Source organism: Peromyscus maniculatus, chromosome 12, assembly GCF_049852395.1.
Source record: "Peromyscus maniculatus bairdii isolate BWxNUB_F1_BW_parent chromosome 12, HU_Pman_BW_mat_3.1, whole genome shotgun sequence".
NCBI lineage: Eukaryota > Metazoa > Chordata > Mammalia > Rodentia > Cricetidae > Peromyscus > Peromyscus maniculatus.
In genome coordinates, this window is record NC_134863.1 from 74249382 (window position 1) to 74272218 (window position 22837).

The 22837-nt window shown below is 41.2% G+C and overlaps 1 protein-coding gene across 4 annotated transcripts in view; it reads right to left on the bottom strand.

Moving 5' to 3' along the window:
* App (amyloid beta precursor protein) overlaps positions 1-22837 on the bottom strand; it is a 231206-nt gene that overhangs the window by 49573 nt on the left and 158796 nt on the right. For all 4 annotated transcript variants that reach the window (XM_006987946.4, XM_006987944.4, XM_006987945.4 and 1 more), the window contains 4 exons: positions 19215-19289; positions 18647-18805; positions 7954-8082; positions 6318-6417 (listed from right to left, as the gene is read on the bottom strand). In XM_006987946.4, coding sequence (XP_006988008.1) covers positions 6318-6417; positions 7954-8082; positions 18647-18805; positions 19215-19289 — 463 coding nt within the window. The remainder of the gene's footprint in view (positions 1-6317; positions 6418-7953; positions 8083-18646; positions 18806-19214; positions 19290-22837) is intronic.

Consider the following 22837-nt stretch of genomic DNA (forward strand, 5'->3'; position numbering starts at 1 on the left):
GCTGGGGATCTGAGGCTCTGATGGCACTCCCTGACCTGGCTGTCTGGAGACACTTCAACACAGACCTTAGCATGTCAGAAACTGGGACACCATCTTCTTAGGTCCCTCTCCATTCGAAGGCTACAAAGCTTGTGTGTAGACTTCTGCACTAGACCAGACACTTTCGTGCATGGAATTAGTGGTTGTACTTTGGAAAAATAACTGTCTTTCTTAGAGGGAGTCAAAGATACCCATTTAGATAAAGGCAGCTAAAAACAGACCTTCAGTTAATGACACTGGGGAACAACAGATTGGCTTTGAGACTGTAACAATGAACCCAACAGAGGAAGGTCCTCCTGTCTGTCTATGATAGGAACACACGTTGTTTCCAAATGCCTAAATGGGCTGTAAAGTCTACGTGCATGTAGTAATCACTTTATGAAAACTCAAGTAAGAATAGAATAAATTAATAGTGCTCTCTCTTATTTACTGACAATTCTCTTTGCTCTCTCTGTATCTCTGCCCCTCCCACCCCCACAACCCAGTCTATCTAGCTAGGCAGCCCAAGTTGGTCTTGAACTCCACACCCTCCGATATCAACCTTCCGGCCTTGACTTGACTGACAGTTACACAGGCTTGTTAATAATTCTCAGAGAGCACTCACTACTGTATTTTGTCGGACTGAGAAGAAGCGCTGTACGTGTTCCACTTTAAACCCAGGCTGGATTTGTTAATCAGCCCCCACATCCACAGGCGTATTAGCCAGAGGTAATAGAAACACCATCTCTGAAATAAACATACTGCCCCCCCCCCCCCCGGCTGGAAATTTTTATCAAGAGGCCACAGTAAAGTTGTAATAAAAAACAAAGCTGTAACAAAAACAAGCCTTCTTTCATTAAAGTGGATTTCTTGTTTCTTTGGCACATCATTCAATACCAGTGCCATTAACCACGGATTTGCTCAGCCACAGATCTTTCTAGTAGTTCACATTTTTATTAATTTTGAATGATAAAAGAAAAAAAAACCCAGCTACAAAACAATTAGAGCTGCCTTCCTCTTTCCTTCCTTCTGCCTCAACTCATAAATTGGTCATTACAGCACTGTGTGAAACAGGAATCTCTGATTTGAGTGCTATGATTTTTATAGCCTTGAGGTAGCCGCAATTTGAAGAACCTTGAAAGCAAATTAAAAAAAAAAAATCCCTCAACACCAACACAAAGGTAGAACAGAACCAATTTAGCATGGACTTAAAGGAAATGACACGGGACAAAAACATCTAATTGGTTAAAAGTGGCAAGTTGGCAAAGCCAAGGCTGAGCTCAAGAGAAATAGGGGGGCCAAGGGGTCCTGTCCCTCTGAAGGTTGAATGATGATAACGTACACAGACATGAACCCTGAATGGCTATATTCTGTTAAAACAATGACTCAATCATCACTGAATGAAAAAACGAATTCCTGACAATATTCAGAAGAAACCAGGGAATGGCTCACCTCTATAAACATCTTTCCTAACAAGAAAGCATCATAATTTGTATACAAAACATTTTTAAAGGAAAATATTAAATAGTAAGTGTGCTTTGGAATTTGTGAATAATAATTTAAAAATCATAGGGTAATAGAAGGTCAGCTTTTTATAAAAGAATTAGCAGCAGTCTTGGGAGAGTCAAATGAGAGACTCATGATTAATCAACAAACCATTGTGACTAAACTGTGGAGATGAGCACACGACACAGTGTCAAGGCTGCAATGCAGAACCACCTCATACAATGTTGAGAGGGGCTCTGCTGGGAAGTCTGGTTTATTCCTTCATTGCTTTGCTACCACTGCCAATGACACCAGTCTGTTGGCTTGGTCAATCACAACAGCTTCAGAGAAGATCGAGGCAGAAGAAAGGGAGTTATCTTGTGCAATAGTTACGTGAGGGGCCAACGAAGGAGCTCAGTGTGGAGGTTTTAGGATCATGAAGAAACCATCTCACAATTTAAGGGGCATCCATGCACCTTGAAGCTTGAAGGCTTGCTTCATTTTTATGGCTACAGTAATGGAAATCTACAAAGCACACCAGGCCCTCTGCTAGATCCTGAGTCAAAGACTGTGGATAGCAGTAGAGCTCACAGGATCTGGCATTGGTGAGACAGAAACAAGCAATTTAACACAAACTAGTTTTAAACCCAGTGTCTAGACACTAAGGTTAAATAGAAGAAAACTCAGTGTGAGAGAGAATGGGTGACAGAGAACACAGATGTGGGATTCGGGCAGACCCTGGCTTCAGTTTTATTTTTATCCCTTCTCTATCTTAAGTGCTCTCTCTAGGGTTCAGTTTCTTTAATTATAAGCTGGGGATACTGTCACAGAATTCTTCCCAGTTGATAATAGTTCATATGTTGTCTTTGTGAAAAATACAGGAAAGCCTTGCTGAGGGTGGACAAGCCTAACGCCCAAGGGACTGTCTCTGTAAAGGCGTGGAGAATGACTGTGGGCCCTGACTTATTCCCTAAACCTCCTGCTACTTCTGTATGTGCTGGTCCAATACTTCAAGGGTGAACTTTCATAAAAAACCTAGACCACTGGTATCACAGGCAGACATGAATTAGTTCACTATACCATTGCTTCCGGCTTCCCTCTCCTTTGCTAATCAGTAAGAGTTTACAGAAGCATGGAGGCTTCAGTTGGATCCTGAGGGATGTGACTTCACAGAGAAGACCATCCAGAAGAGGGAGAATCTGGGTGAGAGAGTCCAATGTGAGACAAAGGCTCAGATGTCCAGCCAGAACCTTAGTAAGACCATGGAAGGAGGACAAGGTCAAAATGTGTGGTTTCAGGTGGTCCCAACGAGTTCTGCTGTGTGCACACGCTCTAAACTCTAGCATCTACCTACAGAAGTGGTTCTCAACAAGTGGGTCATGACCCTTTTAGGGGTTGCATATCAGATATGTACATTATGATTTATAACAATAGCAAAATTACAATTATGGAGTAGCAACGAAATAATTTTATGGTTGGGTGTGTGGTCGTTTGAATGTGATTGGCCCCCAAAAGCCCATAGGGAGTGGCACTATTAGTAGGTGTGGCTTCCTTGGGAGGAAGTGTGTCACTATGGAGGAGGGCTTTTAGGTCTCATACATGCTCAAGCCATGCCCAGTGTCTTAGATCACATTCTGTTGCCTGTGGAATCAAGACATAGCTTGTTCGCCACTCTCAGCTCCTTCTCCAGGACCATGTCTGCCTGAATGCCACTATATCCCACCATGATGATAATGGACTAAATCTCTGAAACTGTAAGCTCCCAATTAAATGTTCCTTTGTAAGAGTTGCTATGGTCACGGTATCTCTTCATAGCAATAGAAACTCTAAGACGGGGGTTCACCATGACATAAGGAACTGTATTAAAGGATCACAGCATCAGGAAGGTTGAGAACCACTGCTCTAGAGTCTCTAAGGCCCATGGAAGTCCATACATGCGCAGTTGCTAGAACTCTAGCAGACTAGGGATTTACCCGAGTTAGCTGTAGCATAAACAGATGGGCTGCCTCAGGGAAACACAATGGGGCAACATGATCAGGGCCAGAATGCCCTGGCAACATGCTTCCTGTGCTCTAGTCAATATGGTTTATTTGTTTGTTTATTTATTCTTACAAGCTTGATCCCAGTTCCCACCAGCACCCACACAGCATCACTTCTTTGCAATATAGCCCCCTTCTCTCTCACTTTGGCCCGTATTAGAGATTTAAAGTTGGAAGCCTACTTTGCTGATAGAGAGATACACCTGTGTCACTAAAGAAACAGATACTCGGCCTAAAACCCTTCCCCCCAAAAGCACGCACCAGCACTATGCAGTGACATGCTGCATTTCTCTCTAAACCATGGAGTGCATTACCATATCCTGGTCAAGGTACTCCATCCTTCTACCTTTGGCTCTGAAGTTCAGTCGTCTCCTCATCTGGTACGGACCTGACCCAAATCTAAAGTTCGACGATTTTGGGAAATGGCGGGTGAATGAAACCCACAGACGATAGACAACTGAACACTACTACACAGGGCCAATTTTGGGTTTGTCTGCACCCTAGCTGAGTGAAAGTTTTGTTGATTATTCATCTGTCTGTTTGTATAACAGTCTTTCATATGAAGAGGGATAACCAAGGAAAACTATTCTCCCCCGAGAGCTCTCTCCCTGACCTTTTGCATTAGGAGCTTAGAGGGCACACAGGCCTATAATGAACCTGAGTTCACTACAGCAAGTGTTCTTGTTTTTTGTTTTTTGTTTTTTTTCCCCTACGGCAAACAGCTATTTTAAAACGGAGCACCCAGAATTCCAAATGAAAGATTTTAAGAAAGATTTTCTGTATTTGGTGTCCAATATTTAGAATGCCAGGAATTGTGTGTGTGTGTGTGTGTGTGTGTGTGTGTGTGTGTGTGTGTGTGTGTGTGTTCCTCATTATTGCTTGAAACATGGGCACTAGTACTGGCCAGCAAGTCCCTGGAATCACCACTGGTATGGTTACAGACACACGTCGTCATGCCTGACATTTTTTGTTTTTTAATGTTGGTGCTAGGCATCCAAATTAAGATTGTGTATATGTGTAGCAAGCACTTTACCCAATGACCCATCTTCCCTGTTCTGTTTTTTAACTCATATGTTCCTAACCTGTCTTCATATGGCAGTGTTATCTTTCTTTATTGAAAGAAAAAAAAAAAAAGGAGAGAAGTGTGGTTCTAATTATCTATCTCTCTGTCACTGAGATTTTAAGTTTACGGGTTGCCCGTTCTTGGGCATTTTGCAACACTTCGGGATCTGAGTCACCATCTGTCTGACTCATTTGTGGCTAATGAGTTTACAGTCGTGTACTGCCAAGTCAAAAGTTCTAATAAGAACAAATTAGAAATCAGAAAGTACCAACTGTTAATTAATGTGTTTAAGTACAGTATGTCATCACCCTCCTAGTCCTTTATAATGGCTTATAGCTCTATAGTTTGATATTATTAATGCTATCTTAATGTAAGTCACACAGGACAGGAGGCTTAAGATAACCCCCACATATACTTATTTAAAATACACATCTAGAAATTTTAACGTACTGGTATTCGCTCCGCCCATGACCTTGGGCTTTACAGCCCAAAGGAGGCGGGGCTTCCTGCTGTTGTCGTGACCTCTTATAAGGAGTCGGAGAAGGCAAGTTGTCACATGCCCCTTCTCCCTGCTCCTACCTGCGAGGAGGATTCCCTAATGGTTAGATCAGAGGATGACTTCTGCTGTCTACTCCATTTTGTCATCATGAGTGTATTTCCTCAATTTATATCTGAATGAATTCTGTTACCCATTTAATAGACTCACGAGAATTGGTCATAATAAGTGGCACCCAAACAAACACCACTACATTTTTAACTTCAATTCAGTAAGATCATGAGCCATGTTTTGGATTTTTGTCCCTTTTGGAGGGTTTTCTTCATTCCTATATAATATTTATTTTATCTTTTTCTTGAGACAGGTTATACTGTGTATCCTAGACTGGCCTTGAACTGACGATGCCACACAAGCTGGCCTTGAACTTGAAGTCATTCTTCTGTTTCAGCCTCCCCAGTGCCACAATGGCAGGTGTGCACTACTGTACTCAGTTCTTGGCTTCTTAGATAGAAAACTCATTACTGATTTCTGTCTTCCAGATATAATTAATTAAAAAGTGCAGTTGCAAGAAATGTAATAGGTTGAAAGACGAATGGGTAATGTGAGCTCTCAGTACACAGAGTAGACCAAAATACTCTACAGTTTGTAATTATAAAGTAAGTAAAGCATAGTAAGGCTCTACCAACAAGACTGGATCAATTAGAATAGAATGGTTGACATGTGACTCAATAATGAGTGGTTTATTGATTGCTACAAGATATTCTGTGCACCACATTCCATTTTCTAGTCTCACAGGCATTGAAATGAAGATCTGAAGCAACAGCAAGAGCAAGCTTCACTGTGACAGGCAATCGGGGCAAGGGGACCTGAGCTTAAATCCTCAACATCTATGTAAAAAGCACGTGCCCTCGTAATCCTAGCACCGTAAGGCGGGGCAGAGGCAGCAGACTCACTGGGGCTGGCTGGCCACCATCCAAGCTATTGATCCAGTAAGAGACTACGTCTCAAGGGAACGAAGCCGAGGAGTGATAAAGTGGAACACCTGATCTCATCCTCTGGTCCCCACGCGCACTCAAGGATTTTCACACTCACGCCCACCCATGTGCAGCCACCCCCCCACACACACACACAACACTAGCCCACAAAATACACTTCACAACGAGTAGGCCCACGGGCATGGGCGACTCTAGATGCAGGAGGAGGACGGCTCACTTACCAACTTCATCCTGAATCTCCTCAGCCACTGCAGGGACATTGTAGAGCAGGGACAGGGACTGGTTCATGCGCTCGTAGATCACACGGAGGTGCGTCATCACCTGTTGGAAGATGACGACGCTCGGTGAACAATCTTTGCTATGGAAACAGCAATAAATAAAACCCCTCCCCCTCCCCCACTAACACTGACGATCATGAGTGAACACTGAACTGAAGGGGCCTTCTTTTTCTTTCCTGTCTCCATCTTTTGACTCCCTAATTTATCTTTAAACTTACCAGTAGCCTGCATGCTTGGAACAGTCTATTCCAAAGACCACATTGGTCACCAGATTCCTAATACTGATGCTTCCCAAATACCCTATTTCCTACATAAATACCTCTGAAAATTTCCTAAGACCTCTGTAAGACATTTCTAATTCAATTTGATTGAATATTTTATATAGAATGTGAATGTCTTTGATTTTATTCCAGTGAAGAAAATTGAAAATCTTAGGTTTCTGGAGACAGATTCTGGTTTTTAACATCTGGGAATGAGACAAAGCCTCATTGAGACACTGTCACACCTAAACACCGCAGTTACGGTGGAGTTTATCATCCTCTGGCAGCACTTAGCTGAGTCGATTACAGGGTTTTCAGTTTACTGAGTTATCATTTTCCCCATTTCGGTGGCTTCATTCTTTATTTTTGTACGTATATGCACATGTATGAATATGTGCACGTGTTTAGCTGACCGTGTGTATGCGGGTGTGCAGGTGTGTGTATGGAGGCCTGAGGGTGACATTGAGGACCTTCCTCCACTGCTCTGCACCTTGTTACATTCACGGAGGCCGGGTCTCTCAGTCGAACCCAAAGCTTACGAATATGGCCAGCGTGGCTAACTGGCTTGTTCCAGGGATGCCCTGTCTCAGCTTTCTGAGTGCTAGCATTACTGGTGGGCTGCCATACCCAGTGACATCCAAACTCTGGTCCTGATGCGTGCGTAGTCAGCACTCTATCAACCGATCCACTTCCCTGTCCTGGTGGCTAGCTTTAAAAGATTAATGACTAGCTTTAAAAGTATTGACTGCTCCAGACACTTCAGACGTTTATAGTCCACATTGCTGGGGAAACTTAGAAGATGTCAAGCAAGGCACATGTTACTCAAATACTTTCCCCTTTAAAAAGGATTTATTCTACTTTTATTTATGTGTGTGCGTGTGCGTGTGTGTGTACTCAGATATATGTGCAGGGACCAGTGGAAAGCCAGAAGATGATGTCAGATCCCTGGACCTGGAGTTACAGGTGGTGGTAAATGTGGGGGCACTAAATCCAGGTTCTCAGCAAGAATAGCAAGCACTCTTAACTGCTGGGTCATCTCTTTGCCCCCCTGCCCCCTTGAGACAGCATTTTCCTCTGTAGCCCAGCTGGCACTGAACTGTCAATCCTCCTGCCTCCACACATTAAGTCTGGAGTACAACTGTATGCCACTAAGCCCGGTGAAGATTAGCTTTGAGGGTTTCAGACATGAACTCTTGCCACAGAGGTCCAACGGCCCCAGCATAAGTGCTCTAGAGAGAGGTAAACATCTTTCCATCCACTGAAGAAGCAGCAACTCCGGACTGGACAAGCTGCAGAAGGTCCTCATGCTCAGAGCTCACCTGGGACCGGATCTGTGCAGCTTTCTTGGGATCCACCATGCGCACGTGTTCGAAATGCTTAAGGGTGTGCTGTCTGTCTTTCTGCTCCGCACGGACGTACTTCTTCAGCATGTTGAACACATGATGAGGCTGTGGGGGAAACCAAAGGAACAGGAATTTCAAGTTGGTTGGAAACATCGCTCCTTCCACTGGCATTCAGTCCAAGGGTTCCATGATGTGCAAACACCGCAAGTCAGCTTGTAGCTAATTCTCCCTTTTCTTCACTAATAGGTAACTGCTCAGGCCATTCTTTCTTCTTACAAAGTATTTGGGGTTACTAGTATTTCTGACACTGTGCTCAATCAGCATTTTCTTTCTAAATAGGTACTGTCTGCTGGAGAAGGGGAAAAAACTTTGGATTTCCCAGGTTTGAGTAGAATCCTTCTACTCTCCCAATGAAATATTCACAGGGTGTTCATGAGTATTACATTACTATGCATGTGCACAGCCCCAAGACCAGAAGTAATGCTTCACAAATAATCCCTTCATTAGTAACATACAGTGGTGCAATAATCAAAATAAGAAAATAATAGTCAATTTGACTACTACTCAACTGTAGGGGGAGGAAAATGCTCTCAGTTCTATGGAACATTATCTTTCCCCTGAACAAAGGCCATCATTAAGCTGTAGTTATTTTACTTTGAAATTTAATTAGGTTCCTTTTAAACCATCAGGTTCTAATATTCTCGCGGCAACAATTAAGTTTCTTCTTTAATGCTTCTGTTTTTCTTTTATTCTAATTGGTTCTACTTCATTTTATTCCAATTTTCCATGAAAACTTTTTTTTTTTTAAAGGATTTAAGTTTCCTTTGTCTCCAGCAGTGCTATTATTGCTATTGGTATCCTTCCTTATGACTTCAGATGATGATTTGCCAGGTATATATCCTTCATTTAAGACAAAACAAACATCCCAGAGCTATAAGAGCTCATGTCAGGAGTAGATCTGGGAATGTTTGGACACACACAGTTATTAAACATTATATCCTGGACACCTTGAAAGACAGGTGGACAGTACAGAATTTATTACCAGAAACTATATGTGGTATATAAATATACATGTATATATGTGTGAGTATATGTGATAAGTATACGTGTGCATATGAGTGTATATATGTGGTATATATGAGGCTGGATTACAATGCTTTTATTATATTATATATTCAGTTTCTCTCCATTCCTGTTAACCTTGAGACATTCTCCAGGCAATTCTGGGTGGATTTTGGTGCCCTGTCTCTGTGCTACCATAAAGTGCTGTGTAAAACTCCGTCACTGCATTTTGTGCACCCCATTATTTATGCTAGATTCTCCTCTTCAACGTGAGAGCCACGGGCCGAGACTAGGTCTCACTCTTCCTGTCTATCAGGAGCTCCCATCCATGGTGCCTGACCCAGAACTGGTGCTCTGTACATGCAGGCATGCCCGCCAGAGGCCACACTACTGTGCTTCAGAGCGTACACAAATCCACACACACAGTCAAAACAAACCGCCTCATCTGCTTGCTTTACTTATTGACTCTAGTAGAAGTCTCTTTCACCACAAACCCAAGAAAGACCGATATTCTAGCTTTAGACACGGGTCTGAGAAGCATATCATTACAAGTCTCATTTGCACGATGGCGTGCAGCTGAATTTATGGACCAGAGGATATGCTTTCATATTTCAGAAAGATGAAGACAGGTAACTGATAAGCTAAACCTATAAAGCATATATTCAAAAGGAGAGAGATTTATACTAACTAAAAAAAAAAATCCTTACAAGTCAGAAATTAAAGGCTGACTATTGCTGGCGCTGAGAGCTGTTTTATCTTCAGGACTGTACAATCAGGGCATCACATACCCTTGGCTCCAGCTTCTTGTTAAGTTATGTACACTTTCGAGGTTGGAGACAGAAGGTCACACTGACTGCATTTACCCACAGTGTATCTGTGTGATGACTGCTTCAGGAACTTAGTGTCTGTCCCATTTCTGTCTCCAGGAAAGGATTATTTTGAAGAAAATTCACTTTTTTTCTTTTATGAGTTCAAATGAAAAAAAAAAAAAAAAACAACAACAACCCTTCAATTCCTAATGTAAGGATTGCTTTCATCAGGGCCTTTTGCTCTTCTACCCTCAGGGGCTAAAAATGATTCTCGAAGGCATTTTGTCTTGAAAGAATTGTCACCCAAAAGTGACTGTACCAGATGCTCCAGCCTGGCCTTGGTCTTCTGTATTAAGCTAAAGAATCTTTTAGAGACTAGGGGAAGGTCAGTTCTTATAGCTAGCACCTGTACACTTTCGGCATAAAATGGCATATAGTCCCCTTACTATTTACTAACAGTAACACTCTTTAAGAAAACAAACATTAAAACTTTAATGTTTACATCTTGGCAGTTCAGAAGGCAATGTCTTTCAGAGTAAAGGGTTAAGGAGGGGGAGGGAGAGGAAGGGGAGTGGGGGCTGAAGGTTAAACAGTTTCGTTAGCTGACTAACTGAGTGCTTGGTCCATCGAACCGGACTCGAGGTCCTGTGTCTTTGCTTGGTTCTCCCCTCCAGCTCCACCCAGCCCTACTTCCTTCCCCAGTCATCAATGCTTCAGCATCTGCTGATCACCTTGGAAGACACTGTTGACATGCTCAGTTAGCAGCTTGTTCTAACTGAATGAGCTACCTACCGGGCTAGGTGAAGTGACGCTTTTCACGTGTATGATATCTCATCAAATCTTCATCCTGGCCTAGGGCACAATGAGTTTTTTCTCTCCACCTCACAGAAGAGGCATGAGGAAGGATCAAGTGGGCTGAAGTGACTGACATCTGGTATACACTGGCTCATGTGGCATGGCCACTCGGTGTTCGGCAAAGAGCTGTCTGCCTCCAGAGTCCTGTACCCTGGCCGCTAGGGGGGCCTGTCCTAGAATCTAACATGCTAGATTTCTGTCAAACACAGATAGGTCTCACAAAGAAGTAAATGAATGGTGAAAGACAGTGTTCTGGGAGTTCTCATCTGAATTTCTAGTTCTTTACCCTCAGGGATGGGTACAGATCCTACATAGACTGTGTTTGGTACTATACACACATACAGCTATGATGGTTGATTTATAAATTAGTTAGTAAAATCCCCAAAGTGACCTAATGAGACAATAACAGTATAGTGAAATAAAAGCTATTTAAAACTTATGGCTTACACCTGAAATCTCCCATTTAACATTTTCAGACAGTGATGGACACAAGCAACTAAAATCAAGGAAACATGAAACCATGGCTAGGGGAGATAACAGTGCTGAATTTCCAGAGCACACTGACTACAGTTCTTTGTAATAACTGAGAAGATTCGGATTTAGATTACTGAATCTCATTTATGGTCCTAGGCTCATGGCAGGAGGCTATACTTTTCTAAAGGTCTAAAGCAGGAAGGAGAAACTGCAAGATAGGAATGTCCTCCGTCAATCTCATTAGAAGATTACTGGAGAGTGATTCAAGGTATTAGTTACAAGTTAGGCTTTTGTGATATTCATGGGGTTTCCTTCGGAATTCATCCTTATCTTCTATTAAGTCTGATAATTAAAGACTGAATGTGTTCACGTTTTCAATGCTTATCTCACCTAACACTGCTATTTCTTTGTGTGCTTCAGAACGATATTCCTAACTTTCCCTGAGAATCCCCAGAGCCTGATACAGAGCAGCAGCAAGTGCACCAGGCAGTCAAGATCCCGCAGCCCTGGCCCTGTGTGCACCACGAGCCCTGAGGACCCAGAATGAGCTCTGACCTCATCATGCTGTCAGCCTGGAGATTCCCATGAGCAAAGCCTGGGACAGCTGATAATTCTGAAGACCTTAGGCTGCCCCCTCAATAAATGAACTGCAGGGTTCTGCTTGGTTGCTCTGACCTTGCAATTGCAAGAATCATGTTTAGAAATTTAAAAAGTTAAATTAATTTCTATGTTGGGGAGCAGGCAGACAAACCACCTCAAATGGTGTGTATCTGGGCCTCATAGATGTCAGTGTTCAGATAAGGAAGAAAAACAAGCAATATTCCTCCCTCCCCCCACTTTATTATATTTTCATTTGTGTGTGCAGAAACAGCTCTGCTTTGGCATATGATTCATGTGTACTTCCTTTAAAAAATGAAATAGATGACCATCCTTATAACTTTCAGTCACAATTCTCCAAGGCGGCTGTTAGTTATTTCTAGAGCGCTATAATTGATCTTAGAAAAACAAGCAATCATCATTGTCTAGGGAGCTTTATTTGATTATGCTGGGACAAAGATGGATTTGGTAAATTTTAATTAAAAATAAGAAACATTCATGCAAGAATGATAGAAAAGAATGCATTATCTCTACTGTGTCTGTATACAGAGCACAGAAGCAAATTCTCTTAAGGTAATTGTTAATAAACATTAGCCTGACCACATTACTCATATTCAAGATTGAATTTCTCATAGAACAAGCAAAAATTCAGTGCCTCATTATAAATGTGTTGATAATAAATAATTAATATTTTCCTGTTTCTACTTATAATGTCAACCACCCAAAGTCTTGAAATTTTCTCTAACTAGCGATATAGATATTTACTAGCAAATTCTTATTTCAGTTAAGACAGTCTTACTATGTATTTAACACTGTAGTTTGGTTACACTGGCATTGGGTGGGATCTAAACCTCATATTAAGAGTAAAGAAAACAGATCTGCCCCACGGGAACTCATTATATCCAGCCCTTTCCATTGTCACTATTGTTTTTCGGACAGTCTTTACCCCGTAACTGCATCATCTCTGTTTGCAGCTGATGTGGCCCTTTCAATTTGCCCTTCCTTCACCTTGGAATCACACCGCCATTTAGAGCAGCATTTACAAATTAATTTCTGAGAAGACATTAATTTCTGAAAAGCATGGCTGAAACGGATGAGAGGATCTACAGTGAGAGCAAAGGAGACAAGCATTCACTACAAAGCAGGCCACACACATTCTGCAATGCAGAAAAAGGGTATGGCATACTCCTGCCTCCCACCATGGTTCCCGGCACAACGTGGTCGCTAATAAATGACTTAATTAAATCAATAAATGACTGCTAATTAAATCGATGAGTGACTCACAGCTAAGTACAATTTCAAAAGCAGTTCCAGTGTGCAGACTATTCTTTGTACATTATCCATGAAAGTGAGCATCTCTCTGATGAGAAAACCAGCCTCCCAACTTTCAAAGGCCACAATGAAATTCCAAACCCACTTGATGTATTTATTCAGTATTTTCCAGTTCTTTAAGAAGGTGTTTTAAGTGGGCAATCATCCTAGAAAATACTTAATAGAGTCCAGATATATCCAAACTTCTCTTAACAAGGCTCATTCCACTTATTCCAAAAGACCTGTTGTCTTTATAACATGTTAGTATCAGGTTGAGGTCCACAAAATAGAAGGAAATCATGACCGTTCCCTGACTAAGGTAATCATGAAATTCCTGACTTCCCAGCTCTTTCACATTTTCCATTGTTCTTTTATATCATTTCCCAGTTTGGTATGCCTGGGACTTGGAATGAAAGATACACATCACTAACAGAGAACAGGCTTCTCTATGCCACTCATGTCTAAATACATGGCTCTTCCCTCACTCACTTATGTGGGAAGCACATTACATGACCCATCCATCCTATTGTTCTATTCTACAGCTTCATGCTTGGTTGGCTTCTTACCCTAATAGACACTTGTGCTGTACGTCATTTCCTGATGGGAGTGAGTGAGCATCAAGAGTGTTTGAAAGGCTTGGATAGGATCCTGCCAAGTACAAAGCAAACGACTCATGACACACGGAGTCTAACCCTTCTAGGGCTTGAGGGACTTCCTCAGAAAACTCTCTCCTGAAGCATTAAATTGCACCCTAGTGGTTTCTAAAACCTTGAACTTTACCTGCCCAGGAGAAAGCAATTTTCCCCTGTTTTTACAAAGCCACAGTTTTTTTTTTGCAGTTTCAAATCTCAGATTTCAAAAAAAATGCTAAGCATGTGATATAAACTGTATAGAACACTCATCTGCTGGATTAAAGACACTTGAGAGAGCTATATCTCCATCCTCGTGCTGGGTCCTGGTTGAGTTTGTTTCTCTCTTTTGCCATCAACATTCTAAACATATTCCCGATGTTACAAAAGAAATCTGGGAGAAAAGCAACAAGAACAAAACCAGAAAAACCGATGCAAACAAAAGCAAACCAGCACAATAAATCAAAACCAACTGGAAGAAACTTACATGGTAATCTTCAGAAAATAACTTTGTTTTTGTCTTTAAGTTGAGTGATTGATTGAGAATTTTAAAGATACAAGATGTATCTATGATATTTTCTTTAGAAAAATCACTATGCTAGGTCAAACACGAATTTTACCAAAGCAATAGAGAAAATGGCAAGAGATTCATTCCTGAGGCTTCCTCCATTTGGTGATTTTCAGTTCTGATAATAAAGATGCATTTCACAGGAAGAGTTTGGATATAAAGCTTTCTTGCATAGTTCACATTGCTAGAGCAGATATATTGCACATGGTCAAGGAATTACTTTCCAGAAAGTCACTGCTCATTGGTTCCTCTTTAACTAAGAAGCAGATCTTCCCAATTGGAACAGTCCACATGTTCCATACTAACTTCCACAGTCTTGTCTCAACCTTCAATGAGTCCTTCTGGTTTTGAATTATGGACAAACAAAGCTAGAAAAATGTTAACTGAAAGAGGAGTTGAAAAATTAACCCTAATTTTCAAACTGGGAAGGACGAATTCCTTTATTAGTAACTTGTTCCTAGTTACAGATTAAATAGCTGTCTTGGGGATTAAATACAAGTATTTATGTAACACCAGAAAATGGGCTCTTTACTATCCTCTCATACAACCAGTGACCTTTGTCAAATATAGTCAGATTAGATTGACATTTAGCACTTGCACCCAATTCCATGACTCATGCTTTCAGCTAAATGTTAGCAGTTCAGATGCTGCAGACAGAGCTGAGCGCTTCCTACCCAGAGCAGAGAGGGGCCAGGACTGATCTGGACTTCTGCATCTTCAAGTCTTGTTTAGTCAAGCCAAACCAACAGAAGCTCTCAGGATAAACAGGCTTAGTAACACAACCCAGAAGGCAGAACCCACGGAGCTGAGGATTAATTAGTAAACAAAAGATGCTTTACAGTAACACAGACCCTAGGAAAGGTTTGCTAAGTGGTCTGATCATCCAACAAACGCCAACTGTGGCATAGGCTTGACTTTTCTAAGGGTGATTTATAACAATCTGCTTCAGTTTTGCACAGGCACATTTGGGATCCGGCATTCTTGCTTCAAGCATCTTCTAAGGAACCAACAACTCAAGGTCAAACACTTCCATGCTACTTTAACTGTATTCCCTCCTTTTCCAACACTAGACTGTGTTCTGAAACAACTGGGAGCTCAGGTTTTTTTTTTTTTTTTTTTTTTTTTAATTAAAAACATATAACTAAACTAAAGGAAGACTTCTTAGAATCCAGTAACAATTGAGGGGTTTTAAATTAGAATTTATGTTAAATTTAATCAAATGACCATTGGAATGGTGTGAAAGTGTGTGTGTGTGTGTGTGTGTGTGTGTGTGTGTGTGTGTGTGTGTGTATACATGTATATTCTGAGGGGTTCTACCAGCCCCCTGCTCTCTAGGGCAGACTCTGGTGAAATATCACTTCACCTTTGTGTGCTATACATTTTTCTTACATACCTAAACCGTTGTAATTTCATAGTAAGTCTTTCATTTTAAAGAATAAAGAAGGGTAGACATTAGCATATAAACAGGCCACAGAGCACCACAGTATCACAGTTGTGGACAGCTGCCTGGGAAGATCTTCTGCACGGAGGGAAGTGACAGGTTCTTCTACTTTGGAGGGAACGTGGGGATGAAACCATTTTCAGAGACACACAGAAGCTCCCAAGCTTTCCAACCTATTCCTTCATTTTCTACTTGAATTAATTAAAAATAGGACAGTCACATATTTCCCACCTGTCCTGAGGGAGATCTGTCTGTGAACCTTGATAAACATTCAGAATGAGATTAGGGTTAAGAATATAACTATTTTAACATAGAACAACACCCTTCGCTTTTACCAGTCTGTTCAAACAGTCAATGCTATATTTAAATCACATTTCTAAAAACTTTCTCTTATCTGGCTCTGTGGCTGTTGTAAGCAACTTCTCCAAAAACCTTTCTTCACAGATTTAAATTCAAGACTTAATGGAAACTCTTGATTTCTATCTTATAAGAGAAATGCACAAAAGCAATCAAGAAGAGAAACAGAATTTTCTAACACCTTTCAAAGTTCAGAGCTAAGTGCAATGTCAAGCGAAACTTACAAGTTTAACTAGCACTCAGACAAAGTCGGTAACTTCACAAACATAGGAGATTCTGCTCCAAGACTGTGTCCTTAATCCTATCTTATTTGAAAGGAGAGATTTGCACATTTCAGAGTTAAGAAACTTAACAGGCATTCTCACATTAATCAATAGCAATCTGATTTTTTTTCTGACAGTGAAACAAATTCACTTTAAAATTTTGCTATCAAAGAAACAGTATACATGGCATGATCAATGGATCCATAGTAAGTACCACTACGAGCTATCTAAAATGATCCCTGCTGATGCGACATGCAGCTCCAGTACACACTCTGCCTTTCCTGATGCTGAAACTCAACTGAAAGATTTGAGAAGACCCCATTCAGCTCTCATTTTATTTTTAGCTCTAACCTCCCTGGACAGGATTTTACTGAAGAGATTGGACTTCTGGCTGGATCATTTCACAGTGTGTCTCCTGTTAAGGCAAATGATGCCCACAACTCTCCTCTCCAAAGCATGTTCTCTAAAGAAAGAGTAACCAAGGACCTTGTTGTCATCTGAAGAGAGACATAACCAGAGTTTCACTAAGTACTGCCTGGGAAAGACAGAGATTGCTCACAGAAAACGAAATGCTAATATGGATATTGTGTCTTCAAAAGCTCTTTGTTTAGAGAGGAAGTATGGTCCTAGAGAAGACACTGCAGTGGAAGACTGACTCACAGCTCTCCCTGTCTACCGCTAGTCGTGCCACCCAGAACCAGCCACCCCGTGCCCCGAGATCACAGTGATGTCATCAGTACAACAGAGTCAGTGCCATCTTGCTACCTGGACGAATGCCAGGAGCTCCTTAGCATGGAAAGAAAGATCAGAGCGGTGAGGAAAATCAGCATGCGTGCGTGGTTTAGTTACATAATTCGAACAGACTTCTACTAGCTATCAAGATCTATCAAGAGGACCAAGATATCACCCTCCTGCCAGAGAGATAGGGAATGCATGGACTAAATAAGAGTAACAGTTTCTGCAAGGTAATGAGCATGGACCACAGAGAAAGAGGAGACACATAAGTTGAGGTCCAGCAACTGCTAGCACCTGAGGCCCTCCAGTTTCGCAGATCGTACAAGGTAGGGAATTTAGACAGGGGACTCCAAGAAGGGAGGAATCTATAGAGACCCAGTTGGCTAGACTTTCCAGAACCAGAGTGATCTCCCTGACTATAGCTAGGCACTCATTGGTGCACTCATCTGGTATAAGAAACTGAGGCTGGGTGTAAAAAGTTCCCCAGAGGACTAGAGGTAACAGCACCTGGAATCCTACAGAGACAGGAATTGTTCTTGGCAGTCCAATTTGAACTCAGCATTCATGGTAGACTACTGAGAAGGATCCCAATGGAAAATGGGAACAGGAATAACAAGTTATATGCAGAAAACTGATGTACTCCACCTAACAAATCTAAAAAGAGTGAAATACAACAGGATCAAACTGCTTCCAGGTAAACTAGCTATGCTTCAGATCAGAGTCTAAATATATTTACAGTTATACAAAACTACACCCAACATCCTAAAATTTATAGTGCATGATAGATAACAAAAAATGATCAGACACAAAATTATGCAGGAAAATATCAGACATGATCTGAGGTATAAGATAAAGAGATGGCCAGAAGAGATAATGAAATTCCATCATTTTACATTGTTAAACTAGCTACTGGGATAAAGATAAAAAATCTTTTAACACAGCCAGATCAAAACAAAAGACTATTTGTAAAGATGTAAGCATTCTCTGTTGGAAACAACAAACATCATCATTAAAGTAGAAAAAGAAAATCAACTGGACCAGGAATTCTATACCCAGCCAAAACATCTTTCAAAACCAATGGTAAAATTAAGGTATTTTCAAACAAAGAAATACAAGGAAGCTTTCACTAGCTTATATACATTCTAACCAAAGTAAATGAAACTTCATCCTACATGCACTTGAAAACATAAAGGAGGTCCTTTGGGCAGAAGGAAAATGATACATGGTAAATATAAGTAGAGAATAAGACTATGAGAAATCATGACTACATTAGGCAAAGGTGTTATTGTTTCGTATTATATATAAAAAAGATAAAAATAATGGCTTAAAGAAAAAAACAATGCAGCATGGAAAACTGTATAAAGGTATTAATTAAGAGTTAAGAGAGGGAGCTCGGACACTGGTCTGTGGTTCTGTGCCTTTAAGACACAATGTACCTAAGTCACATCTATAAATAAGGTGCTTATGGCATTTCTCCTAGCTTCCTTCATGTGGCCTCTGATCGGTCCCCAGTGTCTGAACACCACCATTGATGCTGTGACCTGAAGCAAGATCTCAATGAGACCTACCCTTGGAGGCACTGCCTGAAGAGCGGTGATGTAATTCTCGAGGGCCAGGCGGCGACGGTCGTTGAGCATGGCCTCCACTCTGGCCATGTGCGTCTCTACCAGCTGCTGTCTCTCATTGGCTGCTTCCTGTTCCAGAGATTCCACTTTCTCCTGGAAATGCTGACATGGAAAACACACACATTTGTTTCTTAATGTAATTATTAATGCAAAGAGAGTCTCTCTGTTTACATAAAAGTAATTTGGGGACAGGTGTCAGTCCTAAATTCCTCATCTCACTTGGATTTTCCTAGGGATTGGAAGAGCTGAGAACTCTGGCAACCCAAAAGATGTATCATTAACGGAAAGAAGATCGCAAGCACCAATATTCATTTGGAGTGATTAGTTCTAATTTGAAGTAGTTGGAAGCAAATGTGAGGAAGCAACTTATTACTAAGACAAAGGGTGAGAAGGATCCAAATTCATGCAAATATGAACACAGGGCCTTCCAGCAGATGTTGGTAGCCTGGGGACCCTCAATGAGTGAGTGTGGGCATGTCCTGTCAGGTGTGAAGATGGGGTTGGGTGCTACCTGGATAACAGCCTTCTTGTCAGCTTTGGGCAGGTTCTTTGCTTGACGCTCCGCCTCTTCCCATTCTCGCATGACCTGTAGAGATGACAAAAGACTTCAACTGAAAACCTTCTGTTCTTTCAAGTACAGATTAACTAGATGGATCAGAGTGCAGTGCGTTTTCTATGAAAAACACATCACATGACTATTCCTATATGAAAATATTCTCCCTACAAGGATATAAATAATTTATGCCAGCAGTATTGTGAATGCAAGCGTCAAACACTTACTGCATCCTCTTGAGACAAGGTTGGTTCATCTTTTCGTTTCTCCTTGAGAAATGGCTGAAAGTCATTTTACTCAATGTGAGTAAACACCGAGTAAAAGGCTTACGCTATCTGAACAAGGTCTCCCATCAATAAACTAAACACATTGGTTTTTAAGCTTTTACGACATCAAGTGAAAACCTGTCAAAAGGTGTATCTGGGGTGTGCGTATGTGCAGACTAGGAATATGACACCACAAAGGAGAAACGATGCAGGAAGAGAAGGAAGACTTCTGTCGTCTGAAATCCTAAGGTCCACCCCCTGCACAAATGAAGAGTAGACTCTTGATTCGTAACCGAAGTCACAAATAGTGGAGATGACTGCAAATCCACCCACCCAGCAACTCTAAGAAAGAATTCATTATAACTTTCTGAATGTGGCAAAAGGTAAGGCTAATTGAGTAGCCAGGCCAGTCTGATGTGTCATGATCTAGCGTCCTGTTCTCTACCTTGACGGTCACCTCGATGTCCCTGAGAGACTGTCACTCACCGATCAGAGAAGTGTCTACAGTGAAAATGAGCGTTAATTTCTTATCACCTGTGGCTGCCCTTTCCTTGTCTAGTGTGTTTGTCTGTGACGTGAGCTTCATGAAGTAGGCAAAACATCAGGGTCTTACAGGGTAGGTACCTGAGGACTTTATCTGTCTAAAGCAGGAGGAAGCTCGACTCCTCCAAAATTGCAAAGAAAAAAAAAAGGCTTATAACATCATAGCCAATCAGCACCTGAGTTGGTTTTTAAAATTAGTTTTTTTTTTTTTTTTTTTTTTTGAGAACATGATACAAGGAAAAAGTACAAACAAACTGTCCTAGGTATTTGGGTATGTTTCTATCAGTTAATAAAGTAGTGGACCAAGTAGATATTAAAGAGACTAGCCTTGCTTTATAGATGAGATAAGGTCGGGAGGGGAAAAGGTTCAATTTCCTGTGTGGAGAATGTTCCCAGGGTGGAGGCGTTCCACCTAGAATTCCTCAGGCAAGAAATCTCAAAATTGGTTGGAGATAGAAACCAAATATCTTAATGGGGTGTGAAAACAGATTCCCTGCATTATGTATGCATTGTTATCTCACTTGGACATTCAGAACCTGAACTTCTTGCTTGAAGTCACAGACCCATGAAATAATTAAGATTTACCTAGCTAATGTATTGTAAAAATATGTATTACTAATGAACTCAAACATTGATTTTTGAGGATAATTTAGCAATATCTTCCACTCCTACAAATCCATGACCTATGCCATCCCTACAGGAATGCTTACAGACACACTGTAGGTGGGAGGCTCCCCTTATACCAGCGGCCTTCACTGGGGTACATTGACAATAGATACCATCACTGGATGAAGTGCTCTACAAAGTCTGATTTAATGGGGTCCCCACAACAGGCTGCCATTAGTAATGGCCAGCCTCACTTTATAGAAAAGTTTAAGAAAACCATGAAAATAGCAAATGGATAAGGAATGAAGATAAACCACGCAGCGTACTGGCTCAATGTACCATTATAGAGCAGGATATATATCTATCTCCTGAGTGTTAATACCAATAGCTGCTCCTAAGACACCACTGAATATATTAAGAAACTCAGCATCAGGTGAGTTTTCATCTCGAAGGACTTAATTCTACACACCTACTGAAACGACTAAATATGTAAATAGTGGTGATGAATAAATATCTTGCTTGTCAACTTGATGAGATTTAGGATCACCATGGATGGAAACAAACCTCTGGGAATGACAGTGGGGGTATTTTCTAGGTTACATTAGGTTAGTGGATGTGGGGAGATTCACCCTAAATGCCATGGCTGGGGATTCTGGGCTAAAGGAAAAAGAGAAAGCAAGCTGAGCAGTGCTCTGTGCTCTGCTCCTGACTGTAGATACAAGGTGACCCGCCACCTCAAGTTCCTGTGCCCACCATGATTATCACATCACCATGGACTATACCCTGGAACTCTAAGCCCAAACACGTTGTTCCTCTCTTAAGACGCTTTTGTCAGGCTGTTTTGCCATAACAAGAAGTAACTAGTATGTTAATAACAGCACTTTGGGGTTTTTTGGTGAAGTTTATTTGCATCTGCCACATGCTTGTCACCTTGCAACCAAGATCTTCAGATGGCTAACATCAATGAAAATATAATCTCCCCTAATCCTCTCCACAGAAACAGATGACATCTGTTATTTCGTAAGCTAACCTAGAAAATTAATTTTGAAACTACAACAAACATCAAGTTAGAAAGCCCCACGTTTGAAAACTTGAAGTGCTCTGGATCTGAACTCCGAGGCTGCACTGTGCATCCCCCTACAACAGTTTTTCAATGTGTGCAGAGACGTTTCAATTCTATCAGGATTTACGGCTCTTCAGAGTCCTGGCTATGTCATGCAGAGAAAATGACTATTACTAAGTAGAGATTTAAGAGGCAGACAAGTTCAAAGTCAAAAAGTGCCCAGAATTTAGCTGCATAGATTATGAAGATAAATGTCAGCTCAGGAGCTTTACTAACCTGTAATGCTGGAATCTACCAGGCACATTCTCTGCTCTAGGATGAACACAGCTAAGTAATCTCAGATCTGGGATGAGAAGATGGAGAAAATCTCCTGGAAATATATGAACTAAGTTCTGGATTAAGGAGCTCACTGGGATTCTCATTTCTACAACATATCATGTCAGAAGCTAACAGAGTACTTGAAACTAGTTTTTTTTTTTTTAATTGCATAAAAATACCTCAGATATAGTGAAAAAATTTTCCATGGGCCTTAAAAAATTATTTAAAAAAAATGATTTGGTGGGTTTAAGAATGAAATACAGGTTGGTATCGATCATATAAATTTATATGGACTAAAAGGAATTAGAGTGTAGTAAAAACATAGGACATAGATATAAAAATCAACAAATAATAAATTATTATATAAATCCTTAGAATCAATTGAAAGGTAAAAGCAACTGTGTTCTCCATTTCAAGAATTACGGGAGACAGAGAAATGTGTGAATTTGTGGATGGGCTGAAGAACAACAGGACATTTCTGAAATAAGCCATGATCAAGAGCACAGTGAGCCCCAGATGAGGGGGCAGCTTCCGGCTACAGACAAGCCAGGCCAGTGGGCGAATGGGAGGCAGATGCAAGGCTGGGGTCAGGGGGCAGTGGCAGGCGTTGGGAGCATCATACTGGGCTCTCAGTGTTTGTTATACTTCCTGTAGACGTCTGGGCAACTCATGTGCCCGGCACTGTGTTTTTTTATGGGTGACAGGGAAGCCTCTGAAAGCTTCAGATAATGAGATCAATTTTGAGTTATAGGAGGGAATTATAGTAAATCTCACTCAGTCTTTCC